Below are 26,095 nucleotides of genomic sequence, written 5' to 3' on the forward strand. Positions count from 1 at the left end.
TGCAAACCACAGTCTCTGCTCCAAAGTAATTTCTTGTGCGAGTTCTCTGTTTTTCTTACGGGTTTCTCAAAACAGTGAAACTGTAAAGCTGCGGTGGCTTCGGTTGCCCTGACACCTCCGACTGCTTTGGGTGGACGTGATAGTACGAGGCTTTCTCAATCACGGTGAAAATGTACAAAAAGCCCTAATTGATTGAAAAGCATCTTCTGCTGTTATTTCAGGCAGTGCCTGGGAGCGGGCGGCAATCGGCAGCGAATGTTAGAAAGCGCACTCCAGTCTTTAAGAGACCGTGTTTGTCAACCCATTATGTTGTAATACCTGATTCTTCGTATTGCATTGTGGAGAGAGCCCAATTACCAAGAGGAAAATAAAGTGCACGCTGATTAAAACATCGTCGACGAGCAATTTCTGCTAAAGGTAGTGGCTTTGGGCGCTGCACAATGAACACTTATGAAGCACTCTTGTGCCTTTTGAACTGATAACAGGAGAAATTAGCATTGCCAATGCTGCCCTCTGCCAAGTTCTCCCACTTAAGGCTAATTTTAAAAACAGAACCCTTAGAGGAATGAAGTTGTGTATGTTTTAGAGGAAATAAAGCCGGGCAGGGATATTTGTATGAATTTAGGGATTGAGGGTGCACTGAATATTCATCATTGTTGATGGGAAAGGGGGTTGCTGAGTGTGTGGGGGGCAGTGTACCTCCCAAACAGAGATTTACAGCCTGTTATTCTCCCCTCTTCTGATGCTGATGTTTTACTGACATCTCCTTCTTTGGAGGTCTTTAAGCAGAGGCTTGACAACCATATGTCAGGAGTGCTCTGATGGTGTTTCCTGCTTGGCAGGGGGTTGGACTCGATGGCCCTTGTGGTCCCTTCCAACTCTATGATTCTATGATTCTATGATTCCTTTGCCTTGACGTCCTCCATCTTCTAGTAATCCCAATAATCAGAGATCCTGTGCAGAACATAATGGCATGGCAGGACCATGTAACCAACCTGTTTGGGTTGTGACAGTGTCCCAAAGCCAGCCTTTTATCCTCAGATGTTCCCTGTTTTGTCGTGCTGTAGGAAGGGGACGCGGGTGGTGCTGTGGGTTAAACCACAGAGCCTAGGACTTGCCAATCAGAAGGTCGGCAGTTTGAATCCCCGCGACAGGGTGAGCTCCCGTTGCTCAGTCCCTGATCCTGCCAACCTAGCAGTTCGAAAGCACGTCAAAGTGCAAGTAGATAAATAGGTACCGCTCCGGCAGGAAGGTAAACGTCGTTTCCGTATGCTGCTCTGGTTCACCAGAAGCGGCTTAGTCACGCTGGCCACATGACCCGGAAGCTGTACGCCGGCTCCCTCGGCCAATAAAGCGAGATGAGCGCCGCAACCCCAGAGTCGGTCACGACTGGATCTAATGGTCAGGGGTCCCTTTACCTTTAGGAAGCTTAGGAACATAGGAAGCTGCCTTATACCCTATTAGTCCATCAAGCCCAGAATTAATTACACTCTTTCTGGAAGGGGCTCTCTAGGAATCTTTCCCAGCCCTGCCTGGAGATGTCCGGAATTGGAGCTGGTATCTTCTGCATGCACACAGCACGTTCTCCACCACAAAGACATGACCTCTCCACTTAATAATATTAGTTGAAACTAACTTTGTTCCTGATTCAGATGTCCAGAGAACCGCCATCCACCTGCATGCACAACTGTTGAACTGCTGCTGTCAGTGTTGGAAAGGAAATGTGCGCAGGTAGGGTTTGTAAGCTTTAAGTGAGCTTCCAGTTTGCACCTCTATGAACACTCCTGCTCAGATATAGCAATAGACTGTGGTAGGGGCATATCTGCAAGGTCTGGATCCGCATTGAGATGGGATAACAGGCTCTTGCCACTGTATTTGGGCCTAGCGCAAAGGGTTAATTAGCTGGTTACTGCCTTCTAGTCTGAACTACGAGTCAACGCTGGACAAAATCAATCCAAGGGAGTGTTGTGTTGAGCTATTCAAGTCAGTGCTTGATGGTTCTTAAACAAATGAGTAAATTGGGGTGGAGAACCTTTTACATCATGGGCAAATCTCTGGGGCCCGTGTGTCAGTGGTTGGTGGTGTTAGAGGTTCAATTTTGACTGGGGGTGGGAGCGCAGAATCAATTTATAATAACTTAAAATATGCATTGAGTCCCCATGCCCTTTGCAACAGGAAAACAACAATATGATTTCATGTAAATTTACTGAGAAATCATAGCAGTGTTTGAAGGCGTGTAGTTATAGTATGAACTCAACAAATGGAAAGCATTTTACAGTGGTACCTCAGGTTACATATGCTTCAGGTTACAGAGTCCGCTAACCCAGAAATAGTACCTCGGGTTAAGAACTTTGCTTCAGGATGAGAATAGAAATTGTGCTCCGGCGACGCAGCGGCAGCAGGAGGCCTCCTTAGGTAAAGTGGTGCTTCAGGTTAAGAACAGTTTCAGGTTAAGAACGGGCTTCCAGAACGAATTAAGTACTTAACCCGAGGTACCACTGTATTTTCTTGCCTCCAAATTACTGCAGTCAGTGACGACCATATGTGAACTGGGCTTGAGGATACATCAACATTCTCTTGTCAACTGCCTTGGGGTGTACGTATGTTATGAAGAGCAGTATAGAAATTGGCTTTAATAGATAAATCAGCCTTCCCTAATCTAATGCCCTCCAGGTGTTTTGGACTACAACTCTCATCAGCCCTCACAATTGCCTGTGCTGGCTGGGACTGATAGGAATTGGAGTCCAATAACATCTGGACAGCCCCAGGTTGCAGATGGCAGAACTATATATTTTCATGAGTTAGGGTTGCCATATTTGAAAAAGTGAAAATCGAGACACAAAAGCTGTGGAGTTTTTTTAATTTTGCCCCAAAGCTGTTGGGTTTGTAAAAATCTATTTTAAAGGAAATTTGCCAAAAATCTACACTTCTAAGTCTCTCTAAATCTACATTTAAGTGAATTCCACCTGGACACTGTTTCCGATGGCCAGATCCCGGCAATGTCTGGGAAATTCCAGACATATGGCAACCCTACATGAGTCTAAGCAGAAGCCTTAAGTTCTCAGTTCTTATTGAGACAGAAAAACTGTATCTGGGCTGCAACGGTTCACAGTGCAGGTATGAGCTCCTTTGCGGATGTTCCTCAATATAGAAATGTCCCTGCATATGAAAAATGAGATATCAAGGTGAATGCTAGGCTAGAATCCTGCTCCTTAAGATGTGCAGGGAAGGACAGAGGATTATTTTATGTAAACTATGTATATCTCTCCTTTCTGTATGGTAAGGTACTCAGCCTTGTGAACTTCCGCCTGCAGCCTGAAATGGTAGTGCTGAAGCACAGGGAGAGTTCTTCACAGAGAACGAGGCTGTAGTTACACAATTTAAATTCCTGTCTCCAAAAGCAACTCATGGAAAGCTACGCTCACACCCCGGTTTCCATTTGTATGCATGAATTTATTGCCTCGCTTGATGTTTTCTACCTTACAAATTACAAAAACCACTGATTCAATAAATATTAGTATGATGAATACTGCCTTAGCAACTCAGCGCTTGACATAAAACAATTACGAACAGATTACATAAGCATCCCACAGTGGGGGATCTTTGCTGTCAATAAAAGTATTATTGTTGCAGCAAACATAATGAATTGTTTGGAATTCAAAAGAAAGTTGTGTGCGTGTGTGTTTGCACACATATACATACACATACACATGCATACAAATCTGGTTGAGCAGGGAACAGGCCTGGCAGTTGTCTGCGATGTAGTTATTTCTTTTGGAAAACAGTTATCCATTTTCTTTTTTTTAACTGATTTTAATGCAGAATTCCTGCCCACGTGTTCTCAAATTCTGTAAATTATGTTTGGGGATGGGGGGCGGGGGGGGGAGAATGAGTTTAGTTCAGTTCAAATTTTAATGCAAACCTTCCTAATTCCAAAATAAAGCTTTCCTTTGGAAGCGACACTTCTCTGAATTTTGGGATGCGGTTTCTCCAACTGAATAATGTATTCAAAAAATGTGTCTACTAAAAAATTCTGCATAAGGTGCATGTTTGTGGGAAAACAATGAATTATGCATTATATATGGGGAAATTGCTTGCAAAAGTGGATATGTAAGGCAAAAATCCTTGCAAAAATGTGTACATTGGATACGATTCCTCTAAAACGCTGGTGAATTTTCAAGAGAACTTTTTTTTGTGTGGGGGTGGTTACAATGTAATGATACAGATAAAATGTAATGTTAAAAATGCTGTGGGAAGGGGGTAAATAGGATTTATTTATTTATTGCCTTTGTAAACATAGAACCTTGGGAAAAAGCTGGAGTGGATCTCATGTGCTTCTGGTTGACCAACTCAGAGATTTACCATATTTTTTGCTCCATAAGGCGCACCGGACCATAAGGCGCACCTAGTTTTTAGGGGGGGGGAAATCAAGAAAAAAAATCTTCCCCCCCCCCCCGCCCCAAAGAGCAAAGAAGCCAAGACAGTGAGCAGGATCCATCCCGCTGGCTGTCTTGGCTTCCTCTTTAGCCGCGCACAACCTCTCCAGCCGGGAGAAGCTGTGCATGGCTTTGGCAGAAGCCAAGACAGCGAGCGGGATGGATCCTGCTCACTGTCTTGGCTTCGTTTTTAGCCATGGAGCTGGGGCGGGGGAAGCCTTCAGCAAAAGGAACCCGAAGCCTTTGGAGCGCAGCGCGAGGTCCCGCTGTGCTCCAAAGGCTTCAGGAAGCTATCCCTAAAGCCTGGAGAGCGAGAGGGGTTCGTGCTCACCGACCCCTCTCGCTCTCCAGGCTTCAGCGAAAGCAACGCGTAGCCTCCGGAGCGCGGAGAAAGCGCTCCCTCTGCACTTTGGAGGCTTCGCGTTGCTATCGCTGAAGCCAAGGACCCTGCATTCGCTCCATAGGACGCACACACATTTCCCCTTAATTTTTGGAGGGAAAAAGTGCGTCCTATAGAGCGAAATATACGGTAACTCCTACAGGCTCTGAGAAAGAGGTTAACTGCCCCCCACCCCAACTCCATATGCAGGAACAGTTCCTGAGATGTGGCAATTCTGTCTCCACTTCCCCTTTCCAACTGGAATTATGGCTGCAATCCTTGGCCCACTTACCAGGGAGCAAGTCCCACTGAACTCAATGGTGTACTCGGAGCTGAGTAGACATGTATAGGATTCTGCTGTTTTGTGTCATGTTACATTTCATTGATTATGCAGAGTGCCTCAAGTGTAACTGCTGCATCTTATTGTCTTTTGCATAAAGCCCCAATTAGTGCGAAAGAGCTGTATGAATAAAATTATTTGAATTATGCTTGCAATTCGTTCGGGGGAGGGAATGTCGATTTTAAAGAAATGAAAAGTTAATGCGGCTGATTTCTTGGACTGCTTAAGGTTCTCCCTTGTCCATTATGGACTGTTTTTGATGCAGACAAAATTCCAGCTCCCCTGATTGTATCAATGTGATCTTTTGGCCTGTGGAGAATTGATTAAAGTACATGCCCAGCATTTACTTGCAGCACTTTCTTAAGCCCAGGGTACAGTTTGGGGCTGGGGGGGCGGGGGCGCTGAATCAATTGGTAGTAAGTTAAAATATGCATTGAGTCCCATGCCCTTTGCAGCAGGAAATCAGTAATATAATCTCAAATAAATTTACTGAAAGATCGTAGCAGCGTTTGAAGGGGGTGGTTATAGTATGAACTCGGCAAACGGAAAGCATTTATTTCCCCGCCTCCAAATTACTTAGCCAAAAAGCTTTCTTTTGTCTTTACTGCTATTTCAGTCTGAAATGAAACATTTCTCTCTGTTTCGGCTGTGCTGTTCCCCGCAGTGAGGGAACTGTCCAACCATGGCAGGTGGGCTAATAACCGTGACATCAATAATATTAGGCTCATCAAGCCCGGGTAGTAAAACATGAGGATGTGGCATGAGCCAAATGCAAAGAGCTGGAAATAACTATTGTTTAAAAAAACCTGTTCTGCTTGTAATTGCCTTTTTAAACAGCAGGGAAAGCCCCTCCTCAAAGCTCTCCTTAGCAAACCATTGAAACCAGGCAGAGCGTTGTTAATGTGTTTCAGTAGCAAGGGGAGTTAAGGCAGTTGGATGCAGTTGTACAATGGCCACGCACATCGCCCAAAAAGGAGAGCCAAAGAGAACCTAGATTTTGCATAAAATTCGCATATGCTCAAGTGTTGGTGCTGACCTTTAAAGCCCTAAACAGCCTCGGTCCAGTATACCTGAAGGAGTGTCTCCATCTCCATCATTCAGCCCAGACACTGAGATCCAGCACCAAGGGCCTTCTGGCGGTTCCCTCGTTGCAAGAAGCCAAGTTACAGGGAACCAGGCAGAGGGCCTTCTCGGTGGTGGTGCCCGTCCTGTGGAATGCCCTCCCATCAGATGTCAAAGAGAAAAATAACTACCAAACTTTTAGAAGACATCTGAAGGCTTTTAATGTTTAATAGGTTATTGTATTTTAGTGTTTTGTTGGAAGCTGCCCAGAGTGACTGGGGAAGCCCAGCCAGATGGGCGGGGTATAAATAATAAATTATTATTGTTATTATAATTATTATATGTATGTGTAGGTGCAAATTTAGAAACAGTTATTGTAATTTAAATAGAAATGCAAACTATCTGATCATAGTGGGGAAGACTCTGATCAGGTAATCTGCATGCCTGCTTAGTCTGTTCTCCAGGTGCCAACCGTTGACAACACACTTCAAGGTCCCTGCTCTCTCTTCTTATGTTTTTTAATCTTCAAACTGTATTTGGACCAGGCAGCCCTGTAAAGAGAGGGCAGCCCTCTTGACACACAGCCGCTCTGCAGAGTTGGCAGAAAGACCTGTGCAATGAGAACAGCTTGGGCGTCTGGGCACAAATCTGCTTCTCTTTCGGTTGCGAGCATGGTGTGGAGGCTGGCTCCTGCATTCACTGGGCTTGGGCCTGGAAATAAACATGACAGTATGTTACTCCCAGGAAAATGAATGCAGGATTGCACTTATAGCTTACCTCAAAGGAGAGGTGAACATTGTTGTTGTTGTTTAGTCGTTTAGTCGTGTCCAACTCTTTGTGACCCCATGGGCCAGAGCATACCAGGCACTCCTGTCTTCCACTGCCTCCTGCAGTTTGGTCAAACTCATGCAGGTAGCTTCGAGAACACTGTCCAACCATCTCGTCCTCTGTTGTCCCCTTCTCCTTGTGCCCTCCATCTTTCCCAACATCAGGGTCTTTTCCAGGGAGTCTTCTCTTCTCATGAGGTGGCCAAAGTATTGGAGCCTCAGCTTCAGGATCTGTCCTTCCAGTGAGCACTCAGGGCTGATTTCCTTCAGAATGGATAGGTTTTCAAATTCTTCTTTGGCTCAGATTGCAGAAGGGGTCTTCTGTCCTTCAGCCCTGCTTTGAAGGTCTGCCCCTAGGAAAACTTGGGCCAGAGCCCCCCAGAAAAATTCCATGCGGGATAAGATGGTCACCTGCAGGAGTATGCTTTGGGCTCCTGCTCCCAGTTTTCCCATGGGCCAGTTTTTCAAAACACTGCCCTCACAAAATAATGGAGATATGTTTCACCTTGACTTCCCTAGTGGAGAGCTCTGAAGAGCAAATATGTATTGGTTCAGCAATTAATTGCTTGGGTGAGAAGCAGTCTGTTTCACTTCCGATCTAATGTGAGTTGTGAGCAGTTCCTCTGTCTCTAAATGCTGGGGACAGCTGGTTTGAAACCTACCCTCCTTCCTCAGGCTACCATGCCCGAGTGGCAGAAGAAAGAAAAGGGCATGGAGCAGTGGGCCAGTCCTCCCCACTGTTCACCCTCCTCTACCCACATCCAACCAACCTCCTATCCTCCTCTTGAGGAGCTCAGGAACTCGTTCTGCACAGTGTTTAGTCCCTTGCAGTTTTAACATGCAAACTTGGGAGGTCTTGTCTTGGCTTAGCACGGGGTGAGGAACCTCAGGTCCAGGGCCTGAATGCAGCCCTCCAAGCCTCTCTGTCTGACCCTTAGTCTCTCACAAGAACACATCACTTCCCCAGACAAAACCCCCTAATGGCCCTGCTTCCACCCTCCTTAAAAGATTTTTGTCTGACAAGAAGATGTCCTTCACCACCTCTAGCCTCTTCTACAAAGATAATATTTACATTTAGTGCTCTACCTCCTTTTTTCTCTGGCCCAACCCCACAACTGGCAAATGGCCCTCAGGGAATGCAGGGAATTTGTTGATCAAAATGGGGGTGCTCATTTTTCGGCCCCAAGCTGTTGCGGTGTGTGTTTTTCTTTTTGTGAATCTGGATTAAGGGGTTTTCTCAAGGCGGTGGAGGGGGTGTGTGTTTTGTCCCGTTGGAGTAGCCCTTCTTCCAATAGGAAATGCTCTGCGGGAGGGGACACAAAAATGGGAGGGTCCAGGAGGGTCAGTTGTGGGGGAGTGAGAAATGTGCCTTTTTTCTCTGGGATCTCTCTATTTTCTTCTAAGGAATGTTGGAGGGTATGTATTAGTGAGCAGGTTAGCTTGGGGTGTCTGACAAAGGGCAGTGAGGCCAGAGGAAAGGGCAGGGACTAATTAAGAAGCGGAATCCACCACCTTCCCGAGATGTGTGGTGTGTTGCTGCATAAAATCAGTGCTGCTGACAGGAAGGGGAGGTTCACGAAGGGGCTGTGACCAATCCCAGAGGAAAGCATGGAGTAAGGCCAAGAGCTAAGTAAAGATGCTTTGGCCAAACGAGGCCATGAGTTTCCCAGAGAGCTGCCGTAGCTCAAAGGTCTGTAGTTTGAATTTGCCTGAGTCTGATGACCCTGTCAAAGTGCAATGGAAATTATTGTAAAAATTGTACAGTTAATTAAATGCAATCTTGTTCCTTCACCCTTTGCTGCCCCGAGGTGCCACTTTTAATGAGCATATTTGACGCTGATTTTTCTGTTCTCACTGGGGCCGTATGTGTCTGTCTGTGTGTTCTGCTTATGAAATGAGCATGCTGGAAAAAGGGGGGGAATAAACCCATTTAGGATTATTTCCACCAGGACAAACAACAGCAACTGAAAGGGCAGCGCTACAAAAGCCCAGCTGTTCGGAGCCAGGCCTCTGAGATTTGCGAAGAGTTAAGTGAGTTGCAAACGGACAAACAGTCAAAGGACGAGCCTCCGGTCCCAACAGTAGGGGAACAAGAGGTAACCCTTTGCTGCCTGCTTTTTGCATGCTGTCCGTTGCTGGAACTCCGTAGCGCATGCCGTAGAAATTGGCAAGGGTTGCATGGGGCATGCGGGGCTGGGGATCATTTCCTTTATAAATGAGCCTATCCGGTGCCAAAGAAAAACAACACAGAATGGCCAGTATAGCTGTGGTAAGTATGGAGAGAATTAAAAGCAGAGAATTCATGCCATGTCCAGGAATGGAATTCCAGAATGCACCATTTGCAAAAACAAAAGCTGGTTTCAATTGCCAAGTTTCAGGCTCAGGCTCTGAGCTGGGTTCTCTGCTATAGCCTGAAATCATGTCTATCATTTGGAGTAAAAGCTGGTCAGATAGCAGTTTCCGTCCTAAGCATAAATTCAGTTGCACATAGCATACATTCACAAATGCAGCCACCCTACAGAGCACAGGGGAGGAAGTTGCATAACTGGAGGTGCCTGAAGTTTCTCCTGGGGGTGGAACCACACATACGAGTTAAGTGAGGCAGCAAGCTGTTTTTCTGCTTAAAAGGTACCTTGCCTGCTCAGCCTGTCATAGAAACATTAAATATATCCCCGGCTGCATACAGAGCACATGCATATAACTTTGTTGAATTGCAGACCACGTTTTTACAAAGTTGAATATTTAGTAGTTAGGGGGATGGTTTTACCCCATACAGCATGAGAATCGATGCACACCGACTAAATGAACAAGAAACTCATTGCCTGGGACCCAGGTGCACTCTATACGAAACAAAGTGGGAAAAGGAAAATGGCATGCTTCCATTTCAACTCGGACTTTCTGAATGGCCTGGTCGTAAGAAGCAGCAACAGCAACAAGCTTGCTTTCCTCCGCCACCTTTAAATGTGCGCAGAACACAAATGCCATCTCCAAAGAGCACAATTAGTTTCTATTTGTGACTGTTTAAGAGGGAGATCAAAGAGCATGGCACCTGTCCATGGAACAGTGAAAAATGAGGCAGAAGTTCATGTGAGGTGACATACGCCAGCAACAACCAGCAACAACGCCCAGATAATGCTATTTTTGAAGACTTGGCTCCGTGTGGGACAGCACATACAACTGGACCCACAATTTCATGTCCAAGCCCTGGGAAGCACGCAATGGCTAAACTGTCTGGTGGCTCGTATGGCAACTAGCTCAAGCGCATGGGGCAACCCAGGAAGTATGCCAACAGCTTTGTCAAGCCGCCAAGAGAAGAGTTGGAGGCAATGCAGAAATCACAAGCAGAATTCAAAAGAGAATCATATGCACTGGAGTAAGGCCAAGCGGAAAGCTCCGGTTTCTAAACTTTGGCTACAAATTGAGGAACAGGGGTGAAACTGAGGCCTAAATAGAGGAGGGACAAGTCCAAATCAGCGATCCGCGCCATCAGCTTCTTGATATTTTCCGTACCACAAAAGTGTTTCACTGCCCCAGCCCCCACCTCTGTTTATATGGATGACTCTAAAATGGCTCTTAGATCGCTTGCAATGCACTGTTGTTGTTGCTTTTTAATTGTGCTGCTTCGTTTCTGGTTCCTCTCTCATCCCTCCTGCGGCTGTGCTGCTGAGTTTTGCAGATATTATAATCTTTCCTTTTGTCACTGTCAGGTTATCAGGCTGGGGCTTATGCATGCTGATGCAACAACCAATGTATTTTTTCTGTTCACCTGCTCGGTTAATCTAATGTTTTCTTTTTGGAGTCTCTTTAAGGGACTTAAAGCTAAACCATATGAGAAAAGGGGGGCTGGGTGGTCCTTGGTGCCTTTTCCTTCTCATTTTGAAGTCTGGCTGAGCTGATTTAAAGATCAGAGACACAGTGCTATTAGAGATGGTGCTTCACTCCTTCCTCTAGTGAGGCTGGTGTGTTAATTTGGGGGTTGTTGTGAGGTTGTTTACTCTGATTAACTTTGGGGGGCAGGAGGGATCTGAACTGAAGGATGGGTTTGAGCACCCTCTCCCAGAGCACCAAATCACCATCTTCAAAGCAGGCCATTGTTATCAAAGCAAACACTGCAAGCACTCCTGCATTGCCTGCCTTGTATCGCGCTTACTCCTTCTTTTCAAAGTGTGGTATGGTAGTTCCAACTCCCCCTGCCTTCTTTTCAAGCATTTTAATAGGAGAAGACAGACAAACAGGGACCCTGGGATGTTATATCAAAAAGTAGTCAGTTTCTAAGGGCATCACTAGATGAGACATTGGAGATCTTTACAGCTCCTAGGGGCTTTTGGATTGGGACCTCAGTACTGCAGGGGGTTAACTACCCCACCACCACTATTCCACCCAGAGCTATTATTTCCCTACTAAGGAAAACTTTGGTCACGCCATAGATTAAAAAGCACATTGCTTTTCCGCAAAGAATCCGGGGAGTTGTAGTTTGCAGTCTCTCAGAGCTACAGCACCCATAAGAAACTGCAGCTTTCCCATGGTTCTTTGGGGGGAAGACATATGCAGTGTATGCAGCCTTTGTTACTTCTTGTCTAGTTTGGGCTGTAGTCATCCGTATAACTTGGTTTACCAAACCTTTTCTTTAAAAAGTGTCCATCTTGGTCTCCCTTCATAATCCATCTTTGAAACAGGATCTCAGTTCCTGAAAATGGCCCCATCTTTTATGTTCCCAGGAAGTCTGCAACAGCCAAATAATCAGCTGCTCAGATGTTTTCATTTCCATTGCAGAAGGGTTTTGTTTTTTTAGGAGCATTTTTCACGTAAATCTCCAGAGAGCTGTTATTTCTGCCCTTAATCTCTTCTTCTGAAGGTAGTGCTTTTTCTCTGTCTGGTGGATTCATTTGAATTGGGGCGGGGGAAGGGGTGGGAGAGAAGCAGGAGGCTGCAATTAGCCACAAGGTAAAGATCATCTCTTCTCTCAGACATTGCTGAAGAGGCAGATTTGTCCATATGGAGGCAGTTCCAGATTGCTCTTTGAAAGCTAGGTGGTTGATATTTCTTCCTTTTTATCCTGGAATATCAACCACACAAGCAACAACAAACCCAACACCCTTTGTGCTTTGGCAGCACAGGAGCTCATGAAAATGTTTAAAGACCAAGGACGCAATAAGATTTGAACCACCAAGTGATATTTATCCATGGGAGCAGTAAACATTTTCTGCCTCTGCTTGCTGAGGAACCTATGAGCACATATTCCAGGAATCTTGCTGAAATATACTCAGAGTCGCAAAGTGATTTCATGCTCTTTATTCAGCTCATAGTGGTGAGGAGGAATGAAAGTCCCCTCAAAGTATCTGCTTTATATACATTATTTACACAACGGGCTGCACATGATTGGCTAATTCCGGAATTCTACTGTAAGCCAATCAGGTTGTGGGTTCACTTCTATCTGGAGCATGATTGGGTAGTTCCTGCCAACCAATCATACTGCTGCATTGTTCTAGGACCAATCAGACTGCTGCATTCTGAATCCTATTGTTCTAGGACCAATCAGACTGCTGCCTTTTGGATCCTATTGTTCTAGGACCAATCAGACTGCTGCAGTTTGGATCCTATTCAACTCAGTACATAACACTTGCCTTCTGCAAAGGATTCTGGGCCGTATTCTAGAATGTGCTCTCAGATGGTGGAAGGCTCTGGCCAAGTTGGTAGGCCTTACTGTCACCATAGATGAACTGGGAGTGTGTCAGAAAAGACATACCAAGGACTGCCAGTGGGGAAAGGTGTGGATGGATGCTCCTAACTGCACCAAGAAAACTAGATGTTAGGAAGAAGCATTCTAGACTTCTTCCAGACATGCTATTTTCCTCTGTATTTGAACCTCCTCCCGCCCCCATGGAGGACCAGTTAAGGACTGGTGGGTAAATTTATTCAGTTCTTGGAAGAAGGTTATGAACCTGCACCCATGTCATGTTATAAGTGGAATAGGGAGGTAAGCCACATGGCACATTAGTTTTACATTTCTGTATTTCTATTGGGAAGGGCTATATATTAATAGAAGCTATTTTTTAAACAAAAAGTATTCAGTTCTCATTTTAACGCACTCTTACTTAATTTGCATTTTCTGAACCTATATGCAAACAGAAACACAGATCTCCTTTGAAATTGGCACTTATCTTAATCTTTCCAATTGCTAAGCAAAGACGTCTCCTTTATTACAAAACGCTGCTGTGCAGTTGTTTCATTTTTACATATTTTGTTCATTTGTCGTATGCTGCATCCCTTTTGCAATGGTCACTGTGTTGTATGAAAATGCATGAGCAAATCTTTTCTTCCTTTCATCCTCTCTCCAGCTGGCTGAATCATCCATCGCTGGCTGCTTCTTTAAAGCACAGCCACTTCCGCTAAGAGGAGACTGATTAATGTTCTTCCTCTCCTCACCTTTGCCCCCGTTTCTCCCCTAGAAGTTTGATGAAATCAGTCTGTCGGAAGGAAGCACAGTGGACCTGGCAATCCCGCCAGAGCTTCTGGAGCAGATGCCTGAGCTGGCAGAAGAGATGATGGAACCAGAAGACTGCTTCCCAGAACGTAAGGATGGGCTGCTTTCATTTCTTTTCCTGACTTTAAGCTAGAAACGCATGATCAGAACTGTCACAGCTTTCCTGGGCTATTCCACTTCAGGTTGAAGCTGGAGAATCACAGAAAAGAGGGCAGAAACTTGCTATCTGCTGCTGCCCCAGAGGGCAGGAGTAGATCTAAACTTGCAGGAAGCAGATCTAAACTTGCAGATCTAAACTTGTTGGTTGAACATTACATGAAAACTGATGATGGCAAGAGTAGTTTAATTATGGAACCAGTTACCTGGAAGAAGGAATCTGGGAGAAATTTGATTCCGTTCACACTGAAAGATGAACTTACCTAATTTGTGCTTTCCCAAACAATATGTGAAACAAAAAATCTCACATTAATGAAACCACCATCAAAGCACAGATCACACCTGTCTCTATTGGCTAATCCACAGAAATCAAGGGTCCTGCAATCTCCAGCACCGCCATGGTGCAAAAAACATGCATCCAAGGCACAGATCCTTCAGCAGTCCCAGCGGCCCTTGGGATCCAGGAGGGTTGATGACCCCCAAACGAGGGGAAGGGAGAAGCTGTTGTGAGGCTGTCTCCTTCACCCACTGGCCCCCTGAAGCATAGATAGATAGATAGATAAATAGATAGATGATAGATTTGTAGCTGCCCCAGTTCCACCCTTGCTTCTCACCACTGGATTACACCAAGCCGATTCACGGGTGTTTCCTGTAACCTTGAGATGATTGCATCAGCCAAGATGCCTTTTTCACTCTTAAGATGAAAACATGCCTGTGTTTGGTAAACACTCAACTCCACCTGCCACTGAAAAGACAGGGATGCAATGTAGATTTTTGCTGTCTAATTCTCCAGTTAACAAATGCAATCACTTGACAGCCTTGAGTCTCTGTTGCAACTGATTGTTCCATGAGGTTCTTCCTGATGTGTTGGAAGGTGGGGAGGGAGGGAGGAGTGGGAGAATAAGGTGAGCTAAACTGTCATATATCCAGGAGCGTGCATATCCCAGAGGATTATTTAATTCAGAAACAAGCCTGCTTAGTGGGGATCAGATGGGGATAACTTGCAAGAAATGCAAGAGCCCCTACAGTCAGCAGAACGGCATTTTGGCATGTGAAGGATGATCAAATGAGGTAGTAGAAACCCTGCAGGGCAAGGGGATGTCTGTAGTTCCCAGACATTTTCTTGGCAGCTCTGCTTAAATGCAACAGCCCAACATGAATTCACTTGTCAGAAAAGGGTGTGGTATGACGATGTAACACTAGTGGAGGTGATTTGGGGTTTGGCGTCACCAGTTTGTAGCTGACACCCAACTCTATCCCAGCTGTCCATCTCATTCAAGTGAGATTGTGGAAATCCAGCACCAGGGGACTGGATGTGGGAAAACAAACAGACCTTAATCCAGACCAGATAGAGGTGCTCTTGGTCAGTCCATCAGAAGAGGGGTAGGTCTTCCCTTGAAAATGCAGGCACATGGCTTGGAGGGGAGGGGTTCATTTGGACCTGGCTTTGAATTTCGGTGCTTTGCCCAGCTGAGGCTGGTGTGCAAAACACACCCATTTCTGGAGACTGCAGTTCTGGCCTCAGTGAAACACCTTTAGTTACATCACATCTGGATTAATGTAGTGCGCTCTGGATTTTGTAGCTGACTTTGAAGAGTACTCAGAAGCTGCAATTGGCCCAAAGTGCTTTGGCCAGGTTGTTAACTGGGGCCCGGATGTGGGGAGGACACAACACACACACACACCCTTGAAGCAGCTGTATTTCAACTTGTTTCTGTGGGTAATTGTGATGAGTCTTAAAGCCAGGCTATTGTGGCTCTGGCCACAGTTAGCAAATGGATAATCAACTCCTTACACATAATTCCTAAGCATTCTCTTCCTAGATGTTTAGAAGAGCCAGTTGTGGGGTGGGTATTATGCTACAATTTGTGTTAATCTCCTTAAATGGAGATCCAGAACTTGTATTCTTTTCCACAATCCCACCAGAGATGTCTATAAGTTCCTACCAGCTGGTATGCCCTCCAACGGTATGGTGATAGTGTAGAATTTATACAGGATAACCTCTGTGGTGTTAAGCACTACCTATGAACCATTTAAAATTCCATTTCTTAGTCTCTAACTGAGATTTACCTAAATGGGGATTTGTTCCATCCTGCCTGCCATTTCTGTCCCTTCAGTTTTAAACTCAAATCTTGCCTTCTGTACCATTCGCTTCTAATAGCAATAACTATGTTATAGTCTTGAAATTAAACCCATAGCATTACTATTACAGTGTTTCACCAACCCTTCAAACTCTGAAAGTTTATGTGTTGCCTCTTCTCTTTCCACCTTTGGTGGATCTGCCCCCACAGAAGCCATGGTACTTGTGTTTCTTCCAGTTTATCCCACCATGTTAAAAATCATGCAAATAATAGATTCCCCGAGCCCACCACCCTCTTAGTGTGATTTATGTGATAAAAGAGTGGATGGAAAGGCAATGGAATTAAAGGGGGTGGGACTAGAGCAAGTACAGCCACCTTCTAAGTCAACAGCGAAACACTGTCTGGAGAAAAGAGTGTGATATATGTGGGCTATTTTGGAATTATTGCTATTTTTAAAAAAACCGGCTACATATGGGCAGACTACGTGATAAGCATCACATCTCCTTTGGCCCTCTGCTCAAGGCTTAGAATATTTCTATTAAATGTACAATAAATTGGCCATTTCTAGCCTTTAATTCATTTGCAGATGTTTTTCTCTGATTGAGCTTTCCTGAGCTGTGACAACCTGGAATTATCTTCCACTTGTAGCAGCAGTAAAAGCCTGCTGTTCTAGTATACACTACGCTCAGCTTGCATGCATGTACACACACAGAGAGAGATTTTATTGTGATTTAAGTTAGGATTTTTGAATGAAAGCCTAGAGCTGGGTGGGGCGGGAAAGGGGACCTGTCCACTATGAAAAGAAAATGACTGCATTCAATGGAAAGGACTTTAAATGTTCCCTATTGTGGGGGGAGGTGACAGTGTCTGTGTGAATGATAAGGATCGTTTAAATGGCGTCAAAAGCATTGCCATCTCTGGAACACATTGCCCAACAGAGCTACAGGGATGCTGGCAACGCTGTACCTGCTGTCAATGAGTCACATCGAACATTGTAAGTTAGATGTTATTCACCATTGACAATAAGTATAGGAAGGAGGCAAAGCTGCTGCTTTACCTCAGGGATGGGGGACCTATGGCCCTTCAGATGCCATTGGACTACAACTCCCATCACCCCTGACCGTTGGCCAAGCTGGCTGAGGCTGATTGGAGTTGGAATCTAATAACATCTGAAGGGCCACAGGTTCCCCATCCCCGACTTAGCCAGTTAAGGCCTTTCCCCACAATGCCTTTCAATTCACCATTTTCATCATAGTAGAACTATTCTTTTCTGTATCTGTTTTTTGCAGAACCAAAGGCTATAAATTGGGTCATAGGAACCATATATTTCAGTAAAAACCATAAAGACTAAAATAGATAATGTGCATAATTAAATTTACCAAGACTATGGATAAGCATAGATTAGTTATTCGTAAATGAGCCATGAGCCCATTTCTTCCAGGTTGCATCCCATTAATGGGCTTAATGTTACTAGGGGGTAGATTTTTGTTCAACACCAAGAGATAGACAGCAAGAGTGGTTTTACAATGGAAACGGTTGCCTCAAGAAGTAGAAACCCATCTACTGGGGTTGCTCTAGCTCTAGGTTTCTTTCATTGAGTTGTGGGTTGGACCAGATGGCCTACAAGACCCCTTCCATTTGTGTGAGTCTATGAAAGTCTGTAATGAAGTGGAAGATGAACAGAAAGACAGAAATGAACTTCAGTAAACTGAAGGGACTGAAGACTGCATTCATGCACAGTAGCACTCTGTACAAGATTAAGACGTTTAATAATGTTGAGGCGAGTAAGGGGTGACATGGTAGAAGTGCCTAAAATTACGCATGGCATGGAGTTAGTGGATAGAGAAAAGTTTTTATCCCTCTTTCGTTGCCCTAGAACTTAGGCACATCCAGTGGTGCTGAATATTGTCAGATTCAGGACAGATAAAAGTGGCCACATTGGGAACAGAACTAGGTGGGCTATTGCACTAGGTGAACCATAGACCTGATCCAGCAGGCCTTTCTTTTGTTTTTAAATTGGGACAAAGGAGAGCCCTCCTAGTAGCTCCTAGCATTAAACAACTCTTTCTGGTCTTCCTTTATCATTTCAGCTTGTGTCCGATTCTTCCCGTGCTGTTCAGTAGACACCACAAAATTTCCTGGCAAGATTTGGTGGAGACTGAGGAAAACGTGCTACCAAATAGTTGAACACAGCTGGTTTGAAACTTTCATCATATTTATGATTCTCCTGAGCAGTGGAGCTCTGGTAAGCTTAAAACTTGTTCTTTTCCCTTACTGCGTTAGACTTTGAAATATGTGTGGTTGTGTGTTGAGAGAAGACATGCCAGCGAAGCTTGCTTTACTTTAAGATTGGATATAAATTTCAGGCATTTATAATCCCCATCTCTAATAAGAAGCGAGCATTAATTAGACCCCTGAGTTCTTCTATAGCTTGGGTTAAATCCAAGCCAGGGAAGAATTCCTGACATCTCTTGTTTAAAGGATCAGTTGGCAGGTGATGGGAAGCATCTCTGCCCAAGATCCTAGTGCAACACTGCATATACCCCTCCACACACACCAGGGTTGCAAATTATCATATTTCTTGCAGAACAAACAGTAGATTCATGAATTCATTGTTTGCCACCATATGGCTTCATTGGTCAATTCTGACAGGGTAATAATCAGTATAAATATTCAGTGGCATGTAGTCATTTATTCACAGAGCCTTTTATTAAAGAAAAAGAATTCCCCCCCAAAGACAACATCTGGAGAATGTAGCACTCTAATTCACCACTTTTTACTTCCAGGCATTTGAAGACATCTACCTCGACAAGAAAAAGAACATTAAAACCATGTTGGAATATGCTGACAAGATCTTCACTTACATCTTTGTTCTAGAGATGCTTCTGAAATGGGTAGCTTATGGCTTTAAGAAGTACTTCACCAATGCCTGGTGTTGGCTTGATTTCCTCATTGTAGATGTAAGTATTGTGTTTTCCTTCTGGGTCGGTTCATACAGCAATGTCGAATGAGTTCAGTTTTGAGCTACGTGAACACAGTTCACAGTTTGAATGTGGATTGAGTTACATTTGGGTCCTATGAAGGACAGCTTAAAATGCACTTGTGGCATTAGGGTGTTTTTTTAAAAAAAAGTATAACGTGAAATGATAGAATTTGCCATTCTTTTCACTGTAAAATGAAATCTATAGATGCAAGAGGTAAAGGGATCATTCAGTGGTGACATCTGAGCTGAGAGCCCTTAGCAAAACTCCCATAGAATACCAGACTGTTAGACAGTGATGATTTGTGATAGCAGTCCCCCTTCACCGCATTCACAAGAAACCATTCAAAGCTGATATTTCTGCCAAACTCAAAGTACAGGAATTTTAAATGTATATGGCCACCTCATGCTTTAAGGATTCTCAGCAAGGTAAAAGAAAGGGACACTGTTGTACCAGAACTTCTGAAGAGGGCATATGGAGCAATGGTTTCAAATTTGAGGGAGCTTATTTAGGCTGGTTCTTAGGAAATGCTTCTATCCTAACCATAAAGCCGTTTGGGTGATGAAACTCACCAGGGCATCTCTGTGGCAGGGAAGGTTGTGGTCAAAATAAACATCTTACACAATACCATACATACAGCGACTTCACCTTCCGTGATCCATTTAATTTATCCACCATTCCTGCATATTTTACTATAGCCATTTTATTCAGTTCTCCTATCTTACATCACTCAAGTGTTTATTATACTGTTGAATTTACCTTAATGCTGCCTGTGTTTTCACAATTATTTTCCATATATTCAGCAAAGATTTTCCACTCCTCTTTAAATACATCTTCTTATTGCTCTCTTATTCTTCACATTAGACCATCTAGTTCCACATATTCTATCCTCTTAAATTGCTAATCCTCCTTAGTTGGGACCTTCCACACTTTCCACTTTGGGGCTATCAAAACTCGGGCCGCCGTTGTTGCATACATAAATAAGTTTTTCTGACACCTAGGAACCTCTGTCTGAATGATTCCTAGCAAAAATGCCTCCGGTCTTTTGGGGAAGGTTGTTTTAAGCATTTTTTTTATCTCATTATAAACCATTTCCCAATATTCTTTAACCTTTTTACGTGCCCACCACATATAAAAAAAGTTCCCTCCATTTCTTTACACTTCCAACACAAATCTGATTCTACTTTATACATCTTAGCCAGTCTTCTCAGGCAGAGATTTCTGCCTCAAAAGGCCTTTAATCATTCTGGGGGTTTTAAACCAAGGTTCTCCCAATGTCTTTTTTGGTACAAATGTTGCCATTTTAACTCTATTTCATGTGCCCTCCCCAGAATCCCTGACCAGATTTTGACTCTAGAGCCTGGAGATTCTATGGACTCTGGGCACATCTAGAGATTCCATGACAGGTTATGGGCCCAAGAGAATGGTATTGGGGGAAGAGCAGGCATCCCTTAAAAGATCTCAAGGTGCAGGTGGGTCCCCTCCCCCAAGCAAGGGCTCCTCGTTTTCACTCTTGGTTTGGTTCTTCTCTTTCCCAGCTTCTCTCCTCACTGTGTTCCCAACAGTTGCTGCTCCCAGTGCTGTGGCTGTGACAAGGGTGCTGAGGAAATCAAGGCACAAACGTTCCTTCCTCCCAACTGCCTGCCATTCATGTAGTTCACATGCTGCTTGGATATGTGGCCCTGGTAGTAGCAGTGTGGCATTCCTTTTCATGTTCCTTGCAAGTTCTTAGCTACCCAATCAGTCCTGCTGTCAGCACATGGCATTCTCCTTCAGCTGCCCGAGTCCCCTACATCCCATCAGGGCCCACTGCTGATGTTCGCCCGGGACCCCTTTTAAAATCAAACCCAGAAGATAAGGGCCAAGGAGGAGACATGACGATGCAGCAGTCGCCTATTAGAAGGCATGACATTCTGCAGAAAACAGAACAGTGGAAACATTTGAGGCTGGCAGCCACTTCTTCCTGTAGTTGCAACCATACACGAGTACCCCAGCACTGCCTTGGGGGGCACTTAGCTTCCTCTTTGCTCCAATCAATGCTCACAAAGTGTTAGACATTGCTCCTGCTGTTAGGAAGAGGGTTGTTGAGCTATCAGAAGAATGGTGCCTTCCATACTGCACAGATTTGCAATAGGGTGTGGGTCATTGGGGCTGCTGAGTTGTAAACTGTTTCTGCAGCCATCACACTACTAAATTGGGTTTCATTGGTTTTATACCGTTGCATAATTTCTCACCAACCATGAAAAGCCTGGATTTTCTACATCTCTCTTAATTCTAGAACCAGGGGCTGACCATCCAATGAAGGTGAAATGTGGGAGGTTTCAGATAGACAAAGGGAAGGACTTCTTTGCATAATGCATTTAGTACTATGGGGTTTGCCAGCACAAGCTGTGGTGATGGCCACAAGCTTCAATGGTTTTAAAAAGGGACTAGACAGATTCCTGAAGGAATACTAGTTACGATAGTTGCATATAATCTTGCATGTCAGTGGTCTAAACCACTGAGCCTCTTGGGCTTGCTGATGAGACGTTCGGTGGTTCGAATCCCTGCAACGGGGTGAGCTCCCATTGCTCTGTCCCAGCTTCTGCCAACCTAGCAGTTTGAAAGCACACCAGTGCAAGTAGATAAATAGGTACCACTGTGGCGGGAAGGTAAACGGCGTTTCCGTGCGATCTGGTTTCCATCATGGTGTTCCATTGTGTGAGAAGTGGTTTAGTCATATTGGCCACATGACTTGTAAAGCTGTCTGTGGACAAACGCCAGCTCTCTCGGCCTGAAGTGAGATGAGCATCACACCCCACAGTCACCTTTGACTGGACTTAACTGTCCAGGGGTCCTTACCTTTTCACCTTTGCCTCTGGACACCAGTTGCTGAGGAGCACTAGGGTGGATGGCGGTGGCACTCATGTCTTACTAGGGGGCTGCTTCCCACAGCAGTCTGCTTGGCCATTATGGGAACAGGATGCTGGACTAGATAGGCCTTTGGTCTGATCTAGCAGGGCTTTTCTTATGTTCTTAGGTAGGTTTGCTTAGCAAATATTGGACAAGGCCCTTCTGTAGGTCACACATCTCTCATTTCAGTAGGAAGGGGCTTATTTACACAATCCATGCCATTTGTAGATGCTGCAGACTAATTATGATGCCATTGTTACCTATACACACCATTTACGGACCAGGTATTCTCCAGACTCAACTGGTCAACATCCCCCTCCTGTGCAGATTTCTTCCATTGGGTGCTCCCCATCTATTTCCTGCTCATTTATATTCTGTTGTGTCCTTAATATCTTATGTGGTACAGGTAATATTGTTCTCCTCCTTCCAGCCTCCCTATTAATATTTTAATTTACCTAAATTTGGAAACATGGGACCTCCTCCTTCTCACCTTTTGATACCGAGAACCACTTTATTGTGGACAGAGTTCCTTTAAAAAAATAAATAAATTCTGAGCAGCATACAAGATCACACTTAGCACTTGTGGCTTTTCAAGTGTTGAGAGTAGTGCTTAGATGAAATATGAACCCTAACGCATGAGGAGACCTTTCAGTGATTTGAGTAGAATGGAGGAAAAATTTCAGTGAGGTGGAGCTACCTTCTGGCTCCAACAGAGTCCCCTTTTAGTGGTTGTTGCCTGGGGCTGATAATTTTTTTTTTTACTGAAAAGTAAAACTAAACACAAGGTTGGCATTCTGTCCCCTACTATGGAGAGGGACCAAATTGCATTGGGGCCACAGTGCAGAGGGAGGGAGGATCTAACACATTGCTTGCACCAATTCCCTGATTTCAATAGCTTCCCCTCCCCAAACCTGCAAACAGTGGTGGATGAAGCATGAAGGCTTAAATGTCTATGACCATTAAATGTTCCCTTCTGCAGTTTTTTGCCTCTCTCTTTTTTTTTGAAAGCTGGCAATTTGATTTGGGGCTATTGCATAGTGGCAAATAGTTAGATTCCCTTTTCCACAAGCCCAGTTAAAATTGTGGGGGCCATGTGGCTGCTTTTTGTAAAAGCAAAAAAAAAAAGAGAGAATTCAAATGAAGGAACTTTTCCATCATGTGCGGTTTTACCCTGAAATCTAAAAACAAGATCAGCAACTTAAAAGGGCAGGAAATCCAATTCGTTTTTAAAGCCAGTGCTTGGGGGCATTCCTCCCCCTGCTCCCTGACCCACTACTTACCCAGCTCTGTGGCAAGTCTTTGACACTGATTTCTACATGTGGCGCAATAAAAACCATTTCATCATTGTGGATTATTGAAGCAGATTCTTGCTTGCTCCCATAATCCATCAGCTAAAGACTATTTTTGTCCAGTAGAGAATCCCTGAAGGATGATCTCTGATAATGGGCTCCAATGTATCTCAAAGCAATGTGCCTCTTTCGCAAAAAGCAAAAGAACCAAAACTTGAAAAAGCTGTGTAAAAAAATGCATATTATCTGAGCAGCCCATGCACCATAACCAGCAAAACCGTGTGTGAGATAAAACAAAGCAATTTCTGACAACAGGCGTTCCATCACTTTCTTCTGACCATCTTGCCCAAAATCAGCTCTCTTGCTGAGTGCCTTTATTTCATATTCCTGGAATTGAGCTTGTAAATAGGTTGCTGAGCAAGAATATGTCATGTCACCGCATCTTTTCAAAAGGCGACTTCAAACATTAGCTCCATTATCATAATAGTCCATTGCACTTCAGAAAGTTTTGCCAAGTAACTTGGGCTCTGGATTTTCATGGTCTCATTTCCTTCTTCTCTCATCTCTCTCTCTCTGTATGTTCCACCCTTAATCTTTCCAGGCTAGCTGCCAAACTTCAGGTGCACTTCCCAATTTTCTTTCAAACATGCCAGTTCCCCCTCAGTTGAAAATCACAGTCGAGGGCTGTAGACTTGAAACATTTGCTCCCAGGCATGGATTTGTTTCCGTTCTCACACTCTTCACGGACATCTCATGTGATTTATACTAATCACACCAGCAGCATCGGCTGCATAAAAATCCTAACAACATGCATTGTGTTGCACTGTATGATACTAAAGTTACCATAGCCAATACTGTTGTTACTTCCACCTACTCAAATTTAACTTTCCTCTGTTCTCCCCTGCAGCCTCCCCCAACTCTAAATCTGATCCAGAGGGTTGGGGGATTCTGCAAAACAAAATTTAAGTGTGCACAGGGAGAAGAAGGGAAAGTCTCATTGTGGTAACTAAAGTTTGCACACACAGCGTTGGACAAGCCTTGTAGCTGTAAGGCGTGATCACCTGCCACCTTTTTTTAAGGTGTGCATCAAAAGTTTTTCACATGTGCACCTGTGAATGTGATAAACAGGGTGCTTCAAAAACACATGTATCATACAAGTCCATTATTAGGAGAGCCATGGTCAGCTTTGATCCCCTGTTGAAGGCACGGAGAGCTACCACTGCTGCTTTGGTGGAGCTGTAACTGTGCCAACTATGCTGATTCTGCTCTTCCATGTGGACTGGTGTCAATCAGCATGGTGTTGCCACCCGGGTTGTGTATTTACTGCAAGTGCTTGGTGAAACCCAGTCAACGATCTTCCACTTCATCTGTAATCAGCCCTAGGCAGAGGAAACCATCAGTGTGGGGCAGTGGTTCTGGGTCATGAATGGTTCTAGAACAACAATGTGGCTCTAGAGGAGAAGTAGATCTGGCCAGACCACTCTAATAGTTGCATGGGCCTGTCCACCTGTCAGTCACCTGACATTCTATGACACCAGCTGAGTCAAAGGTCAAGGTGTGGCTGCAAAGGAGGGCTCTTCTTTCACAGCCCCATCTCTTCCTTTGCATCCCTGGCTTGCCTATGGATTATTCCTTTGTAGCCCAAAGTCACCACTTTCCATAGGATGACAGAAAGAGGCACCAAATCCAAAAAGTGCAGACTTTTGGCTGCAGAGTAAGACTCAGGAGTGGACGTTGTGGGCTCATGATTTGCAGCTGCAGCTAGAATTCAAGCCAGGGATGCAAATAAAGATTCTTCCTTGAACTTTCCCTTGCCCTACAAAATACGAAGTCCGCCCCAGGAAAGGTGGCCGTGGTTTGCTCAAAATGAAATTTCTGAGGCCTGGAGGGCCTAGCTAGTTTCCCCATAGCTGTTCTAGATCAACAGTGTTTCTAGGGCACAACTCTGCATGCACATCATTTGTCACAGGCAGCAACGCTCTTCCCTCTCTTTGTGTTTGTGGAGGGTGTGTGTGTGTGTGTGTGTGTGTGTGTGTGTGTGTGAATGTGAATGCTCTACCGCTTTCTCAAATGGTTTCCTGGAAAGCTATGCCTCTTCCAGGATTTCCCCATTAAGTGTAGAATGTCTGGCTGCAATACAAGTTTAACAAAATGCACACACGTCTGGGCTAAAAGAGAGAGAGAAAGAGAGAGTCTTCTATACAACGCTTGAGTGGCTAGCAGGTTAACAACATCTCATTCAAGAATTAGACTGAGTGCCAGCCTTCTGCCAAATCAGCTTGAAAAAGAAGTTGCCGTATGGAGTAGATGCATTGATGTCTCCTAATGACTTTTAATTGTTTTCTGGATTTCTTTCCCCTGTTGATTAGCAAGATGGAGGTTTGTGTTGCCTTGGCAGTAATTGCGCAATCTGCTGTAATCAGTTGTTCCCAAACAGCCACCACCAGACTCAAATCATATGTTGTTGTTTCTAAAAGTCTTTTATGCGAAGGTAGTGGATTTCCAATGCATTTTTGTTAAACAGCAGATTGCTTTAAGAACAATGTGGCATTGGATCTAGCAATAACAATGGTGCCAACTTGCTAAAGGAGAAGCCTTTAGCAAGTTAAGGAAGCCCACAGAGTTTGTCTAAACGTATAGCCTTTTTTTGCCTTCCTTCTCAGTTGATGTGCTTAGCATGACTAAGCCGCTTCTGGCGAACCAGAGCAGCGCACAAAAACACTACCTTCCCGCCGGAGCGGTACCTATTTATCTACTTGCACTTTGACGTGCTTTCAAACTGCTAGGTGGGCAGGAGCTGGGACTAAACAACGGGAGCTCACCCCGTCGCAGGGATTCAAACTGCCAACCTTTCAATTGGCAAGCCCTAGGCTCTGTGGTTTAACCCACAGCGCCACCCGCGTCTCCCAACTTTGGGTAGGTACCTGTAAAATATAGGTTTATTAATATTATTACTTTGTGCCTCCTCGGCTCAGCGCCCTGTGCAGAAGAACCACCTGCTCTGCCCTAAATCCAGCACTGCCTGGGCAAACAGGCTAGGTATATTGCTTTACAAGATACCTGAAGCAACTGATAGCAGAGGGAACAGCACTCCACAGTACAGGGGGAGTAGCAGGAAATGCCCATTTCCACATCACCGCCCTATGATATTCTTTAGGGCGGTGACAC

At 44.6% G+C, this 26,095-nt stretch overlaps 1 protein-coding gene across 6 annotated transcripts in view; it reads left to right on the plus strand.

The window, feature by feature from the left end:
* LOC128424082 (sodium channel protein type 5 subunit alpha-like) overlaps window positions 1-26,095 on the plus strand; it is a 207,287-nt gene that overhangs the window by 143,030 nt on the left and 38,162 nt on the right. For 5 of the 6 annotated variants that reach the window (XR_008332921.1, XM_053409898.1, XM_053409897.1 and 2 more), the window contains 4 exons: window positions 8,994-9,140; window positions 13,494-13,617; window positions 17,856-18,010; window positions 18,552-18,725. Coding sequence is in view for 5 of the 6 variants with exons in the window: in XM_053409898.1 (XP_053265873.1) it covers window positions 8,994-9,140; window positions 13,494-13,617; window positions 17,856-18,010; window positions 18,552-18,725 (600 nt within the window). In the remaining variant the exon portion in view is untranslated. The remainder of the gene's footprint in view (window positions 1-8,993; window positions 9,141-13,493; window positions 13,618-17,855; window positions 18,011-18,551; window positions 18,726-26,095) is intronic. The other variant, XM_053409895.1, reaches the window with a different exon arrangement.

The sequence above is a fragment of the Podarcis raffonei genome, chromosome 12 (assembly GCF_027172205.1).
Source record: "Podarcis raffonei isolate rPodRaf1 chromosome 12, rPodRaf1.pri, whole genome shotgun sequence".
Taxonomy (NCBI): domain Eukaryota; kingdom Metazoa; phylum Chordata; class Lepidosauria; order Squamata; family Lacertidae; genus Podarcis; species Podarcis raffonei.